Below are 15,591 nucleotides of genomic sequence, written 5' to 3'. Positions count from 1 at the left end.
AAGTTGTTGTAATTACCTATAAGGCACACAGAGTTCTTCCAGACTCATCTCCTGCAACTGTCACCTTCTCATCATCCCACTACAGCTACTTTAGTCTCTGCTGTTTTTGAAATGCCAGGTTTACCCTGTCTCCTGGCCTTTGCTTGCAACTAACTGGTCCTTCTACCTGTAGAGAATAATTGTTTTCCTAGGACTCAAATTTAACATGTTTTAAGGACTGTGTTTGTATTATCTTGCTAATCATGCTCCTTTGTTATATAGTGTAAACTGTTCTGTCTCAAAATGTTAGAGAAAGAAAAAATTTAAATGTTGACTTGGTTCATTTAACCAGTAAACCAGTAATTCTTGATTTCCCTCCCACAACCACCATCCTTCCCTTTTCCATTTACAGTCTCTTCTATCTCAGTAAATGCAAAAACTTCCCTCTGATGGCCCAAGTTAAAAACTTGCAGGTATTGACTTTTCTGTTTCTCCCATGCCTCAAGTTTAACTCCATAGCAGCAAGTCCAGTTCTAGCTTCAAAGCATTTCATTTCTTTCCTTGCTACAGCCTTGGTCCAAATCACCACTGTCTCTCACCTGGATCATCATAGATTCTCTCAAAGCTTATTTTCTATGCAGCAGAAGCCAAAGTGACCCCTTTGAAATGTAAGTCAGGTCACATTGCTTCTCTGCTTAAATCCTTCAAATGGCTTGCCCTATTTTTCAGAATAAAATCCACAACTCTTTACATGGACCTCAGATAATCTGAGGCTCCCCCTCACTCTCAGTTCATTAACCGCTCTTCCCCAAGTTCACTGCTCTTCCGCCACATTGGCTGCTTTGCTGTTCTTACAGGTCTGCTCCTACCTCAGGGCCTTTGTACTTACTGCTCTCTTATTGGAGCATTCTTTCACCACACAGCTTCAGGACTAACCTTTTTAATTTCTCTGTTCAAGTGTCACATTATCAGAAAATCCATCCATGGTCATTCAGAATAAATATTTTTCACAAAACCTCATAATCAAATCTTAAAACATTAATGACAGCACCAGTAGCAAGTATAATGACATTATTGACATTGTTGTAGGTTTAATGGTAGGTTAACATCACATTTAATACCAGAATGCTCTTAACATTTAATGGTTTAATTAATGTAAATAGTATTTGGGGTGTACTTTGAAGTATTATTTTACACATGCTTTTCATTTGGGCTTTGAGGTATAATTATGTAGCTTTTTTCCCGGAATTATAAAAACATGTTCTATTTGTTATAATTGTTCTCCAAAGACAAAGTTCCTGAAATCACAGAGCTTGAGAATGCTGGATTCTGTGATGTTCAAAAGCATAATTGTACGATGGTGAGAGTTTTTGGTCAAGGCTTCAAAGAATCACCTTCCATTAACTGTGAAGTTACTAAACTGCAGGTATGTTAATTACAGACTTTCTGAGAAATTATGGAAAATAATTTATAAGTTATTCAAGTTAATTCTGTATTGAATTAATTAATTCAATCAGCCACATAATCCCAAAGGGTGTAAGGTCCACAGGGAGTGAAGGAAGATGATTTAAGTTGCTTAACCTTGAAAACTTCCACATTTGTAAGCTTTTTTGAAGTGTTTTATATTATTTTTACTGAGGTATTGGCCACTGTTTTCATTCATAATAAAAAAAAGTAAAAGACGATCAAGCTTGAAATACTGAGGCATCTTTATTTTTTAAATTGCAAAACCACAAATAGTGGAGATGGATTTTAGCCAAGACATCCTGCATGAACTGTAAAATCCAGGGATGTGAATGTTTCCCTTCTACAAAACAAAAAACAAGGGCTAATTGTGCTCATCCTTTGTATTCCTTTACTATGGATTTCAGATTGGAAAGTACCACCCTCCACCACATTAGTGTGTTTCTTCCTTGAAATTAGCATTTTTCTTTCTTACATTACATGAATCTCAGTTTGAACATTAGCATAGCAAATTATAGCTTATTTTTTATGATTGTTTATATGACCTTCCTTTTCTTTATTCAAGTAGAAATTTTATTTTAGGGACAGCTCTTTGAATTTAGAAAGGTTTTATGTGGATAAGCTGAAAGTTAAAGTAGTAAAATAGTAAATAGTACTTTAACATTGTTCTTTCTTTTTCTCTAAATTGATAAATCCAGATGTGGTTCTGAGATTGAGACTTTACTGGAGGAAATAATCTTTGCATGTGTTTTGTCATAGGGTTCTGCATAACAAATATGCTTCTTTCATGATATTATGGATAGAGTCTTTCTAAATAAGTTGCAAATTATTCTAATTCCAATGAAGTAGCAAAACACACAATAGACAGATGTATGCGTAATTTCAACATCACCCAAGAGAGTCCATATGCTTTTGGTCTTGACAGAGTAAATTATATGACATCACAATGCAATTAAATGATTTACCAGAAGAGAATTTTATAGATTTCTATTCTCTTGGAAGGTAAATTTAGTACTTATTTTCAGCCACTTACTGGTTGTGATTTACTCTCACACTGCTTCCCCCTTCCAAAATCATGGAATTTTTAACAAACTTTGCAGAACTATAGAAATAAATGAATGTGCTTAATTACTAAAACCAAGATGAGAATGTGCATCAAGTATTTATATGTATTATTACAGCTGTCTTCCCTGGCCCTGGTCTTGCCCAATGCTGGGTTCTGGCTTTTGCACCATTTGTTTCACTCCTTGAGTCAAGTCTAATTGGCACTGCTTTAAGACTCCCCACCTCACCGCTTGGGACTTGCAGGAGGCCTGTGCTTGGTTTGTTTGGAATGTACTTGTTTTTCCACTAGCTTCCTTGTTCCTGGTCAGTGAACATGAATGGATTTCTGCTCACTTTTTTAGTTGGAATTCCAGTTCCCTTTGAAGATGGGTTTCTTTTAAAAATCTAGCTTTCTAAAACTAATATCACAAGAAACCCTTTATTTCTTTCCATTTTATCAAGTGCTTTTTTAAAAACATGTATTTTGGAATAACTTGAACCTTTCAGAGAAGCTGCAAAAATAATACAGAGGAGTTCCCAATAATTTTTCACCCTGTTTCTTCTGGTATCTTCATTTTACACATCCATAAAACTGTTATGGAAACCAAAAAATTCAACTTGGTACAATAAAATAAAATAATTTACAGGCTTTATTCAAATTTTGCCAGGCATCCAATTTGATTCTGCAACCAATCCAAGATTTCATATTGCATTTTGTTGTCATGTCTCTTCAATCTTCTTCAAATTGTGACAGTATATAGTTTGTCTTTCATGAATGTGGCACTTTTGAAGAGTGCTTGCCAGTTATTTTGTACAATGTTTCTTTCTTAAGATAGAGGTTACGCCATTCTTCCTTCATCTTTTCATGATGAGTGTTTGTAATTACTGTTGATATAAATTTTAATTACATATTTAAGGTGGCATTTCCATTAATCTCCACTGCAGATTTCCTGTATTTCCTTTTGTAATTAATATGCTATAAGAAGACACTTATAGACAATGCTAATATGATTTCTTCTTATATTTTGTCTCCCTGATTTTAGCATTCAACTATAATTTTTGCTTGCAACAGTCATTACTGTGGTAATTACCAATGGCAATTTCTATTTCCATCATTTCTTCTACATATATTTACTATCTGAAATTGTACTGAAAGGGAAAGCTGTTCCTTGTTTCATATTTGTTCATTCATTTATTCGTATCAGATGGACTAAGATACTTATTTTATGAAGAATACTTATTTTATCTTATTTGATGCTATTATTATTTATTTTGCTTGCTACTTAAATTATCCCAGATTTGAACATTAGGAGCTCTTTGAAGTAGATTCTCATGTCCCTTTACTATGCACTCATAATTTATTGTATAATTTCTCACATTCTCATCACACAATACTGCAGACTCATCTTGCATTTTCTCTACTCCAACCATAGAATCAACCATTTCTCAAAAGAACTCTGTTCTATTTATTAAATAATATTACTTAAAAACCATGATTTGATGATTTGGGTGCAAAGTGTGCTCATCATCTCAGACTAGTTATTGATTCCTGTCCCTCTCAATGGATGAAGCTGGGAAATACATGTATATCTTCTCACACATACATCCCTATCCCTATCCCTATCCCTATCTATCTATCTCTCATCTTCATGAACTGATACTGATACCTCTAATTGCAATGTATAAGGTTCATTTCAGCCTTCTCTTGTCCTTTTACTCCTTCTTCACAAGTAAAAACTAGTTTTTGTTATTTGTATAGCATATTTTATCAATTTTAATATATGCAAATCAATTTTAGAAATTTTAAACCATGCCTCTGTGAAAGTGAAATTTGCAAAATGAGATCACAATTTACATGCAACTATTGTTTACCTAGTAACTTGTGTTGGCTGTTTTCTTTCCCTCTCTTTTCAGAGTGGTTATGTGTTTCTTTTGCAACAAAACTGTGGTTTATTTTAGGTATAAATTATTTAGGGGTGTGTGAAATGTGGTTCTGAGAACTGGCTCTATACAAAAGGTACACACAGAGAACTGTCACTTTCTTCTCATCCCTAGTACCAGCTTGCTATTACCCTTTATTTCCTTCCTGTTTTCTTGCATGGCCTGAAATATTTACATCCACAGCCATTATTTCCTGGTTTACCATTAATGTGTTTTATTGACATAAAGGAACAGACAACATACCTCCTTTTTTTTCATACACAAAGGGTAGTATATTATAAATGCCATTTTTAAATTTTTAGTAGTAATTTTTTAAAAATTTCTTTGTTTATTCTAATTTTTTATATTTGACAGCAGAATGCATTTCAATTCATAGTATACATATAGAGCACAACTTTTTATTTCTCTGGTTGTACACAAAATAGAATCACACCATTCGTGTCTTCATACATGTACTTAGATTTATGATGTTCATCTCATTCCACCAACATTCTTACCCCTTACCCCCTCTCTTCCCCTCCCTCCCCTTTGCCCTATTCAAAGTTCCTCCATTCCTCCCATGCTCCCTTCCCACATTATAGATCAGCATCCACATATCAGATAAAACATTTGGTCTCTGGTTTGGGGGGGATTGGCTTACTTCATTTAACATGATATTCTCCAACTCCATCCATTTACCTGTGTATGTCATGATTTTATTCTCTTTTAATGCTGAGAAATATTCCAATGTGTATATATACCCAGTAGTAATTTTTAACAAATGCTTAGCTAGAAATCCAGCTACCCAATCATATCCTTTACTCTTTCTCCTAAAAGCAGAATCCAGTTTTTAAATTGCTGACTTGTAGGATTAAATCCAAGTTGTTATCCTATAAACATGTGGGCCTTTAGGAGGCAGTTCTTGCCTGTTTTAGCAGGCTTGGCCTTCCTCTTCATGCTCTATTCCAGTTCCATGCAGCCATGAATTTTCACACAATGTTTTCTCCAGCCATCTTAAATCATACTCTATTTCTGCTTCCAGCATCCACATGTCAGTCTCCTTTTTACTTCAGGAAGAGAAATATAATCCCCCACACTTTGTTTTAAACCTTGCTCGATAGATTTAGATTTAATGGCTTATTTCTTATTATACCTTATTTGAATCTCAGTTATAGTGATAATAAAATTATCTATGTCTTTTCCTTTGATCTATTCATCAGAATATCCTCAGCACATAATAGATAATCAGAAACTATTGATGAGTGGAAAAGAAGTAGAACCCTATTTATTCCTTACTTGGTGTAGACCTTTCCTCAGAGGGATGGAAATTATCCCTAAATCCCCAGTCATTGGCTGGAATCTATTTCCACACAAGAAACCAAGGGACCCTATATCCTCTAAGAGTAGGTATCATGACAACTTAGATATTCTTATTATCCTTCTGCTAGAGGAAAATTACTGGCAGAAAATCTATACACATCCATAAATATGCACTTTTGTACTATGGGTCACTCTGTCAGCCATACGTCTTCAAAACAGTTTCTGGGAGCCATAGACAAGAGTGTTCTTGTCTTCCTTTTCTTTTCCTGCAAATCCACAATAGTGAAGCAGCGGCATATTGCATGGCTGATTCAGAATGGTTGGAAGCATTCTACAATAAGAATTCTTTTACAAAAATATACATCTTGGCAACAAAATATGTCATTCTAGTTTTCTGTGTAGTTAGCAGTACTCAGAAAATTATTCTTGCTTTTCCTCCCTAGACAGCAATGCATTTTCAATGATGCAAATGAATACTTAAAGTGTAGTTTAAGCATGAGATAATCTATTAAATGGGATGAACTGGCTAAAATTTTACTTTCAAATTACATTAGCAAGCTTTAACAAAATAATACTTATTATGAAGATGGTACTTTTTTTTACAGAATTAAGGAAAAGGATGTAGATGAATTATCAGAAAAAAAACTTGAAGTTGGGACTTAGACAACATGAAGACTTAGCATGTGCACATTTGGATATGTGTGTAGCTGTTTGTCTCAGTTCTCCTATTCTTTGATTCCCTCTCCACCCCATTTTATTATATACTGGATTTCTCCACATACAGAAAAACATGACCATCAACAGGTCTTGAATCTCAAGTCATCAGAGACAGGAGGCAGAAAGGGCAGTTTCAAATAGATGGAGAAGGTGGGTACTTTTGCAGAGGAAATGAGGGTGTTTCTGGAAAGGAAAACCATCTGTTGCCTCAAGTTCAATGTCAAATGATAATTTTTCTTGCTGCAAAAGTTATTGCAGAGTGATCCGTAACGTGTGGCCAATATTGGTAAATCCTTTGATTTGAACTACCAGAAAATTCATGATTTCCTAGGAACACTTTACATCAAAATAAGATGCATACTTTCTTATCATTCTTAATAAAACTCACTCCCAATGTGACTTTTTTTCCTTACTATACATTCCATTATATTAGGATTATATTTTAAAAATTTGTATTTTGATCATATGAAATTCAGTACTGAAATATTTTCATAATTGTAACAGAAGTTAATTGCTTTCCCATTTTGCCTTCAGTATAATAGTAGTAAATGGGTGCTTGGAGAACCTGTCTATACACTGGCAGTTTTTCAGAACAGCAGAACTGTTGATTGTCAGCTGCCCAGTGATGTCCAGCAGTCTGATACCATGGATGTGATGGATCAGAAACCAATTATGAAGTGGCAATTAAAGGTAAAAAAAAAAAATTAAAGGTAAAAGATAACTATAAATTAAACCTCATGTTTATAAGCCAAGCAAATTCTTATATACAGATTTTCATAATTTATGAGGCTGCATTTAGAACAAGTTATCTTATTATAGAACTACATCTTACAGGTATCTAATGATGGTTATAAATTCAGTAATTCCAAAACAATGATCATATATGATGGTGCTTGTCAAGTTTGTGGTCTCTACAAAAATAACTCATGTACTATAAAGGTATGTATCTTTTCACTTATTTTCACATTTACATCATAGGTATTTTAATTTCCCATGCCATTGGCATATCAGCTGTGTTTTCTTTTCACCTTAATAACAGAAAGACTAATAGGGAAAATCTTCTTCAAATGCACCTAACATTAATTGAAATGTTTACTCTTCCTATAACTCTTGTTGAAATGGTGAAAAAAGATGTTTCTTCCTTAACATTTTGGAGTGCAGATTGCTTATTCCTAAAAAAATCAAAAGAGGAGGTTTGCACTTAATTATTTCCTCCTTTCTACATTCGCTGTTTTCTCAGTTTCCAAAAGATATCTCTTTATGGTCCAGTACAGGGGCTTATGCCTCTAATTCTAGAAACTCAGGAGGCTGAAGCAGGAGGATTATAAATTCCAGACTTACACTCTGTCTGAAAATGAAATATAAAAGTGGTGGGGATGTAGTTCAGTGGCAGAATGCCCCTAGGTTCAATCCTCAGTATTAAAAAAAAAGAAAAAGAAAGAAAAGGAAAGGAAAGAAAGATATTTCTTTGTGGTTTGTGATTACCTAATCCTCTTTGTGGCAAATGTTATACATTTGAGTATAGTTTGCAAAGTGTATAAAATTAGCACTTTTATAGAGAGTTTTCTGGCAACTAAATTCTTTGGACTATGCAAAAAGCCTACCACTTGATGAATTATAGAATAATAGCAAACCTAAACCTGGTTGTTATAGCCTCACCCTCTGAACCTATCCATATCAAGACTTCTGAGTTTATCAACAGGGCTTTCTCCCATGTGCCTTGCTTAAACCTTTAACTAATATCAATTGACTTTTCAAAACCAAGGAACATATCAAGTATGTGGTGCACACCTGTGAACCCAGCTATTCAAGAGTGAAGGCAGGAGAATCACAAGTTGGAGTTCAGCTGGAGCAACTTAGAAAGACCTGTCTCAAAATTAAAAAATAAAAGATCTGGGGATGTAGTTCAGTGGTAGAGAGCCCTGGGGTTCAATCCATGGTATTACAGAAAATAAATATTTAAAAAGTATATTTTTCTAAATTTAAATTCCTTTTCCTTGAGATTGATCACATTATTTCAATAACAAGTTTTTATTGTTGTTGAGAAATTATTGGATTTTTATTTTTCATCAAATATTTCATTTCCACATGTTCTTAAGTACTTTAAAAAACATTGTTATTCAAAGTTGTCTTATCCTCTTAGAACTATTCTAATTTTCAAAATTATATCAAAGGAAATTTTTTAAATGAACAAAGTTTATATCTCCTGAAAAAATTTGTCTATTTCCCAAGTTAAAAAATTATTGCTATATTTATTGTCCTTTCTCTGTATTACAGCATTTTTTCAACTATTTTTTTAATGATACCCATTATGAAGTGTGAATAATGATGCTTTGGATGTATGGTCTAGTATAATGGGCTGCTGGGGAAGAGGAAGATATCTATAAATTAATGTGATTTTAAAGATGTGCAAAAATGAAAAGTAGTCAAATAAATAAATTTCTTTTCTTTCTTTTTCTAGATAGAGTCTTACTGTTACATAGACCTTGATCTTGATCCCCCTGCCTCACGTCCCAACTAACTAAAATAACAGGTGTGCACCACTACACCCACCTCTGATTTCTTCATTAATAAAGCACTTCCAGCATGAATTTTAGCAGTAAAAATGACAAAAAGAAAAGAGAGGTTTTCCCCATGTTATTTATAAGGCATAATTTTGCACAGAGATACAACTTACATGCATTTTATTATTCCTACAAGTTGATCAGTTTCTTAGGCATTTAAGCAGACAGGAAACAATTTGTCTTATGACCTGGCTTTGTGATCATGAGGTGTGAAAAAATGTTATCTGATCAAAATGGAGTTGTTATTATATGCTTTTATTGGAATCATAAATATATATGCTGCTATCAGTTTATGTACAGGTTTTTTATACACTAACTACAACTTTTGTTTGTTAATGTTTTCCTTTTTAAAAAATTTTTACTAGGAGAATGTTTGCATTATCCGTGGACTCTGCTACACTGAAGGGGATAGAAATCCTACCAGTCCTTGTTTGATCTGTAGATCCCAAATCTCAAAATTTACCTGGTCATTTTTAGAAAGTAAGTTATTCTTATTTATCCAAACATCCCTAAACTAGATTCTTTTAAACTACAAGTTACATAAATGTGTTTAAGGTTAATAAACACTGTATTTCATTTAGCATCTTTCACTGTATTTCATTTAGCATCTTTCTTAATGCTTACAAGAACCTATAAATTGAGAGGATATTTTTATATACAGTCCTGCACCAGATAATGTCATTTTGGTCTACACAGTGTGCAAGTACAATGGTAGACCCAGAAGATGTGTCATCTAGTGATGTCATAGCTGACTTAGGTTTTGCTTTTTTTTTTTTTTTTTTTGGTAAGCATTCTTTGGATAACCCAATGTCAAAATTGCCTGACAGTGCATTTCTCAGAACTTATGCCTGTAATTAAGTGGCATGTGACTATAAATAATTTTTATAACAATGATACAAAATAGAATATGAGATACTTATTTTAATATTTGATAGGGAAAGCAATGTGAATTATTTTTAATATATATTTTAAACTGTAGATGAAAACAATACCTTTATTTTGTTTATTGATTTATTTTTTTAATGTGGTGCTGAGGATCAAACCCAGGACCTCACACATGCGAGGCAAAGCGCTCTACCACTGAGTCACAACCCCAGCCCCAGCAATGTGAATTATTAATTGAAGAAATGGAATTTGTTAGTTCAGTTACACACCATTTCTTATTCCTAGCCTTAATTCTGTTCAGTTTTCTGATAACTCATTTAAATATTGAAGTTCTAGAGGATATGCACCTATCACTTATTAAATAAGATATCTTGACTTAATTATCTATAAAGTGCCTTCCAACACTACTATTCTGTGATGTCATGAGTATAATATTGTATACAAATAATATTAGGATTTTTCATTTCATCCAAACAGCATTCCAAATTGTGTACCATATACCAGGTAACCTTTTCACTTTCCTAAACACAACTAGATATGATTCTACATGGGTGCCCAAGTTCTCTTTCCTCATAGGATGATCAGACATTATTAGTACAATGGGACATGATTATTCCCTGATGCAATATAATTTTATCTGAGTGATAAAACCTATACAGAACTTTATGATACTATTAAACTGTCATTATATGTGTAAATTTCATTACTATATTAGATCATTTGCCAGATGATTTACTGCTTAGGTGCAAGACTCATGAAATATTTTTGGAAGACAATGGAAATTTAAGGAAGAAATCAGTGCAAGAGACAAGGAAATGCAATATAACTTCTGAATTAGTGTCTCTTTTAGTGACTATGATATAATTGATTCAGTAGGAAGCCTTAGTGTTCAAAGATATAAGGGGTCATAACATATCTTGTTTCTAACCTCATCATATTGAGGTTGTGGAAATTAGAACAGATAAATTAAACTGTCTGTATAAGGATATACAGGGGCAGAACAGGAGCCAGAAATACAGTCTCTTGGCAACAGTGCACCAAGGTCACAAGCAGAGTATTTGTGACCAATATGATGAAGTGTGGCTTTTTATTCATTTATTAAGCCAGTGGGCAAGAAAGAAAGATAGTTTTTTAAACATAAGAAGATATAAAAATATAGTTTAAATTGTTTCATGAGCTTAAAGGAAACTCTCCCTATCTCCTGAAACAGCCACTTTACTAACTTGTGAACTCAGCCACTGGAAAGACCTCAGAGGAATAGGAAATTGGTATGATTGATGGCTGAATCAAATTCTAGGGAATCAAATGAGGAATGTAACTGGTATCTTAAAGGAAAAATAAGAGAAAGGGAGGTGCAGGGGTAGAAAGTGAGGCTGAAAGAGACAAGAGTTCAGAGGCAGGAGGAGAGAGAGAGGGAGCGGGAGAGCTTACAAGCACATGCAAGCAGTGAGATGATCAACACAGAAGTAATTTAAGATGGAAGAGGAGGTGCATCCTGACTGGGCAGTGCAAATTTGCTTGTGTCTTTTATGCTGTATCCAAAGTGTTTTTATACTCTAATAGCAAACTTGAGGTCTGCACCTGTCAGTTAATTTTATATTTTCTTAGAGTAGAATTGATTATTCAGAATGTTTAAAAAATGAAAGCAACTAAGAGAACTGGTAGCAGAATATTTAGGTGTCTTTTAATTTTCTTCATTCTTTTAAATGAATATTTTATCATTTTGAATTATGAATATAAATTTCTTTTTTACTGAGTTGTTGAAAGAATGCAAGTATTGATTGCACCCGGGATTTTTGCACAATCAGGGTTACTATTCTTAATGATAGGAATTTATTCATTCAAATAAATTGTTAATCATTGAAAGAGCACAACTTCATCTCCAATTGTTTTACTGAGGAAAGACTGACTTTTCTAACACATTGGAAACTTTTCACAAGTTTTCACAGACAATGCAAGAAGTGGATAAAAGAAGTTGTCATTAAGTGAAGGCGAAAACCATTCTAAACAACCATTTTCATTGTTTAAGAAAAAAGTCACTGAGTTTTAAAATGAACTACAAATGAATTCTCTAATATGATAACCTTTTACTTTAAATGTTAATGGACTTTTAAGTCATCTTATTTATAGGCAATTTTTTTTATGTACTTGAAGGGTCAAGTTGAATCATAAATGAAATCTAAGCAATGACCTTACATGTGATTATACAGTAAATTTCAAAAACAGCACAGTTTTGTCCTCACAATGCATGACTTCTCTGTGGGGACTGGGAGGTCTTAAATAAATAGTAGAAGAAACCAAAAAAAAAAAAAATGAGCCTGATAGACATATTTCAAAATAAATCACTTGAACTCTTTAATCTATATTCTGTTTAGGCAAAAACTGCCAGGAAGATGCTGATGAGTGTGCATCTGGGCCTTGCTTTCCAGGAGTAGAGTGCTTCAATACCTTTGGCTCCTATCATTGTGGTTCATGTCCAAAAGGATTTTATGGTGATGGGAAAACCTGTCATGGTAAAAGTTTATTTTCTGCTGTGATATGTTTTCTGCTGCATTTAATTAGCTCAAATCACTCACTTCCATTCTCTTTCTTACACACTCATCTGGTATATATGCATTAAGTGTTGTGCAATACACTAGATGCATGGGATGCAGAGATATATCAGACTTAAGGGGTTAGGATGCAATAGCACTAATCCTTTGGTACAATATAATATTCTGTGTCTTGTGATAGAAGAGGGACTAGCTGGAATCTTACACGATGTGTTGTGTTTACCTGGAGGAATAATGAAAAACTTTAAAAAGGAGATATCTAGACTATAGTAGATATACAACATCTGAATCTAATGTATGAGATCAAGGGGGTGAAAAGCATTGCAGGAAGAAGAAATAGCCCGAGCAAAAGCCCAGGACCATGTAACATCACAGCACACCCTGAGCCCTGAACAATTCAGTGTGCCTGGAGGACCACAGGCCCGAAGAGCTGCTGCAGGAGTTGAAGCTAGAGAGGTAGCCAGCATGTAGACCAGCAGCAGTCCCTTAAATTTTGAAATAAGAGAGAAACATGTTAAGACTTATATTTGAGAAAATTTACTCAAGTAATATAGACAATAGACCATCTGTGGGTAAAGAAATGTGAAAGCCTGAAGGTGGGAAGAAAAGCAAAGCCAAAATAGTATTTCAAATATGTAGGGGAGAGATGAAGATATTCTCTCTTAAGGTAAGATAATGAGAAATGAAGGAGATGCTAAAGAAGCAAGCTGATAGTACTTGGCTTGGTCAGCGACTGGATTAGCGTAGGAAAGAGTCATTTAGTTGCAGGTATTTGATTTAGGTGAATGGTATGTGGAATTGGCACTCACATTGCTGTGGACTGAACTACATTCCACTAAAATTCCAACATTGAAGTTCATAAGGTTACAGGAGGTGATAAGAGTAGAGTCCTAATCCAATAGGATTAATGTCTTACCAGGGGAAACACCAGAGAATTCTTTTTCTCTCTCTCTCTCTTTTTTTTTTTTTTTTTTTTGATTGAACTGGCGATTGGACCAGGGATCTTTCTGTCTCTGAGCTTCATCTCCAACCCTTTATATTTTTTTTTATTTTGAGGCAGGGCTCCCCAGTTGATCAAGCTGCCCTCTCACACTTAGCAATCCTCCTGTCTCAGCCTCCCAGATAGCTGGCCTTATTGCCTTGTACCACCATGCCCAGCTCACCAGATAACTTTCTCTGCCAGGTAAGGATATATTGAGAGCATATCTATCTCCAATACATGGAGAGGGTCCTCACATACACAGAACAGGCCAGCACTTTTATCCAGAGCTTTCCAGCCTCCAAAACAGTAAGGAACTGAATTTCTGTTGTTTAGGTCACCCAGTCTATGGTATTTTGTTATGGCAGGTTGATCTGATTAAATATACAGGAAGAAGTAGTGGTTTTGGAGAAGAATTATAGTGAATTCAGTTTAGTTACTAAGAGACTAAAGGACAATAGAATACCCATATGAAGCTCAGGAGAGAGGACTAAGTTAAATATACAGTTATTATGGTCATGGGCTATGGGATGACATTACCCATGGAGAATATGGAGGAAAGAGGACCAAAAAAAGGTGGACCTCAATATTTTAAAAGATTAAAAGTAAGAGAAAAATAAGTTATAGAAAACAAAATCAATGAATTACCTATTTGGTGTAATTGAATGAGATCTACTCTGATGAAAAATAGATATTAATGACATAATATCACCTTAAGCTTCAAATTGGGTTGAGTGTGTCTAGCACTGGAGATGACAGCTCTGAGGAACACAGGGCAGAGGGTAAGAGGATTCCCCACTACTTCAACTGCTTGCATTTCTCCTTCAGTATCCAGTTCCTAATTTAACACTTTCTGCTCTCTGATTAACATCCCTCCTTTCCAAACAGGGAGGACTATTCCCTCAGTAAAACTTATATCAAGGTGACAATTAAACAAAATCCCATTACACATGAGTGACTCAGAACTTTCTTAACCTTGTCAGAGATATTTGTGTATTTCACAAAAATGCTTAATGCTGCAGAAGAATTGGTTGTTGGTGATTACTTAGCTATGGCAGGCACCAGAATTTGAGGAATATAAAAATAAGCAGAACCTGGTGTGGTGGTGCATGCCTGTAATCCCAGTGACTCAGGAGGCTGAGGCAGGAGGATTGAAAGTTCAAAGCCAGCCTCAGCAAAGTTGAGGCACTAAGCAATTCAGTGAGACCTTGTGTCTAAATAAAATACAAAATAGGGATGGGGATGTGGCTCAGTGGCCAAGTGCCCCTGAGTTCAATCCCTGGTACCTCCCCCACCCCCACCCCACCCCCCAAAGTAAGTAGAGCAGGATTTGTATTCTTGAGGTTGTTGCTAACCAGTAGGAGAAAGGCATGCACAAGAGTCAATAGCACAAAGGACAGTCCTGTGAAAGAACCTAGGTGGACCAGATGGATTTGGTGTGTTGGGACTACTGAAGAAAGCTTTCTTACTCAGATCAGGCTGCCATAACAGAATCCCACAGACTGAGTGGTAAATCTCAACAGCAGAACTTTGTTTCTCATAGTTCTGGAGACAGGAAGTTCAAGATGAAGTTGCTGCCTTAGCTGGTTTGGGTTGAGACTTTCTTCCTGGCTAACAGAAAGCTGCCCCCTCACTGGGCCCTCCCTCTGTGTATTCTCCTGGAGTCTTTTCCTCTTCATAGGGCAACAAACCTATTGGACCAGAGCCTCATTCTTCTAACCTCCTTTAACCTAATCACTTCCATAAAGGTTCTGTCTCTAAATACAGCCGTGTAGAGTTAGGGCTTTGACATATGAATTTTGAGGCACTCAATTCAGTCTATACCAGAGGGTTTGCTAATGAGAGAATATCAAAGTTGATTCTTTAAGAAGCAAAAGAGTTCCATGTGACATGTGTATTATATATTTTTATATGTTCTTGTATGTTTTTATTCATGATGCTTTGGCTTTGTGATATTTTTATTCTGATTTCTGTTTTTTGTGTACCCACTTATAGCTGAAATAGAGTTTTTAAATGAACTTACTACACAAATTGCAGTTCTCACAAGGTCTCACAAAAGTGTAATTATGGAAGAGGATGGTAAAAGTGCCAAACAAGGAGAAAATGACATTAAGCCAACAAGCAGAAATGCCTCTAGTAAGTAGTAGTGATTTTAGTTGAAATACAG

The 15,591-nt window shown here is 34.8% G+C and overlaps 1 protein-coding gene across 1 annotated transcript in view; it reads left to right on the top strand.

The window, feature by feature from the left end:
* Positions 1 to 15,591, top strand: part of Vwde (von Willebrand factor D and EGF domains) — a 71,574-nt gene that overhangs the window by 43,377 nt on the left and 12,606 nt on the right. Inside the window, exons 13-18 of the mRNA XM_046422421.2 lie at positions 1,269 to 1,405; positions 6,979 to 7,134; positions 7,279 to 7,383; positions 9,374 to 9,488; positions 12,269 to 12,406; positions 15,420 to 15,560. Of these exons, the coding sequence (XP_046278377.2) occupies positions 1,269 to 1,405; positions 6,979 to 7,134; positions 7,279 to 7,383; positions 9,374 to 9,488; positions 12,269 to 12,406; positions 15,420 to 15,560 (792 nt within the window). The remainder of the gene's footprint in view (positions 1 to 1,268; positions 1,406 to 6,978; positions 7,135 to 7,278; positions 7,384 to 9,373; positions 9,489 to 12,268; positions 12,407 to 15,419; positions 15,561 to 15,591) is intronic.

Source organism: Marmota monax, unplaced genomic scaffold, assembly GCF_021218885.2.
Source record: "Marmota monax isolate L192 unplaced genomic scaffold, Marmota_monax_Labrador192_F-V1.1 WCK01_AAM20220418_F8-fsc00027, whole genome shotgun sequence".
NCBI lineage: Eukaryota > Metazoa > Chordata > Mammalia > Rodentia > Sciuridae > Marmota > Marmota monax.
Note: the sequence above shows the minus strand (reverse complement) of the source record. Positions and strands in the feature narration are given on the sequence as shown.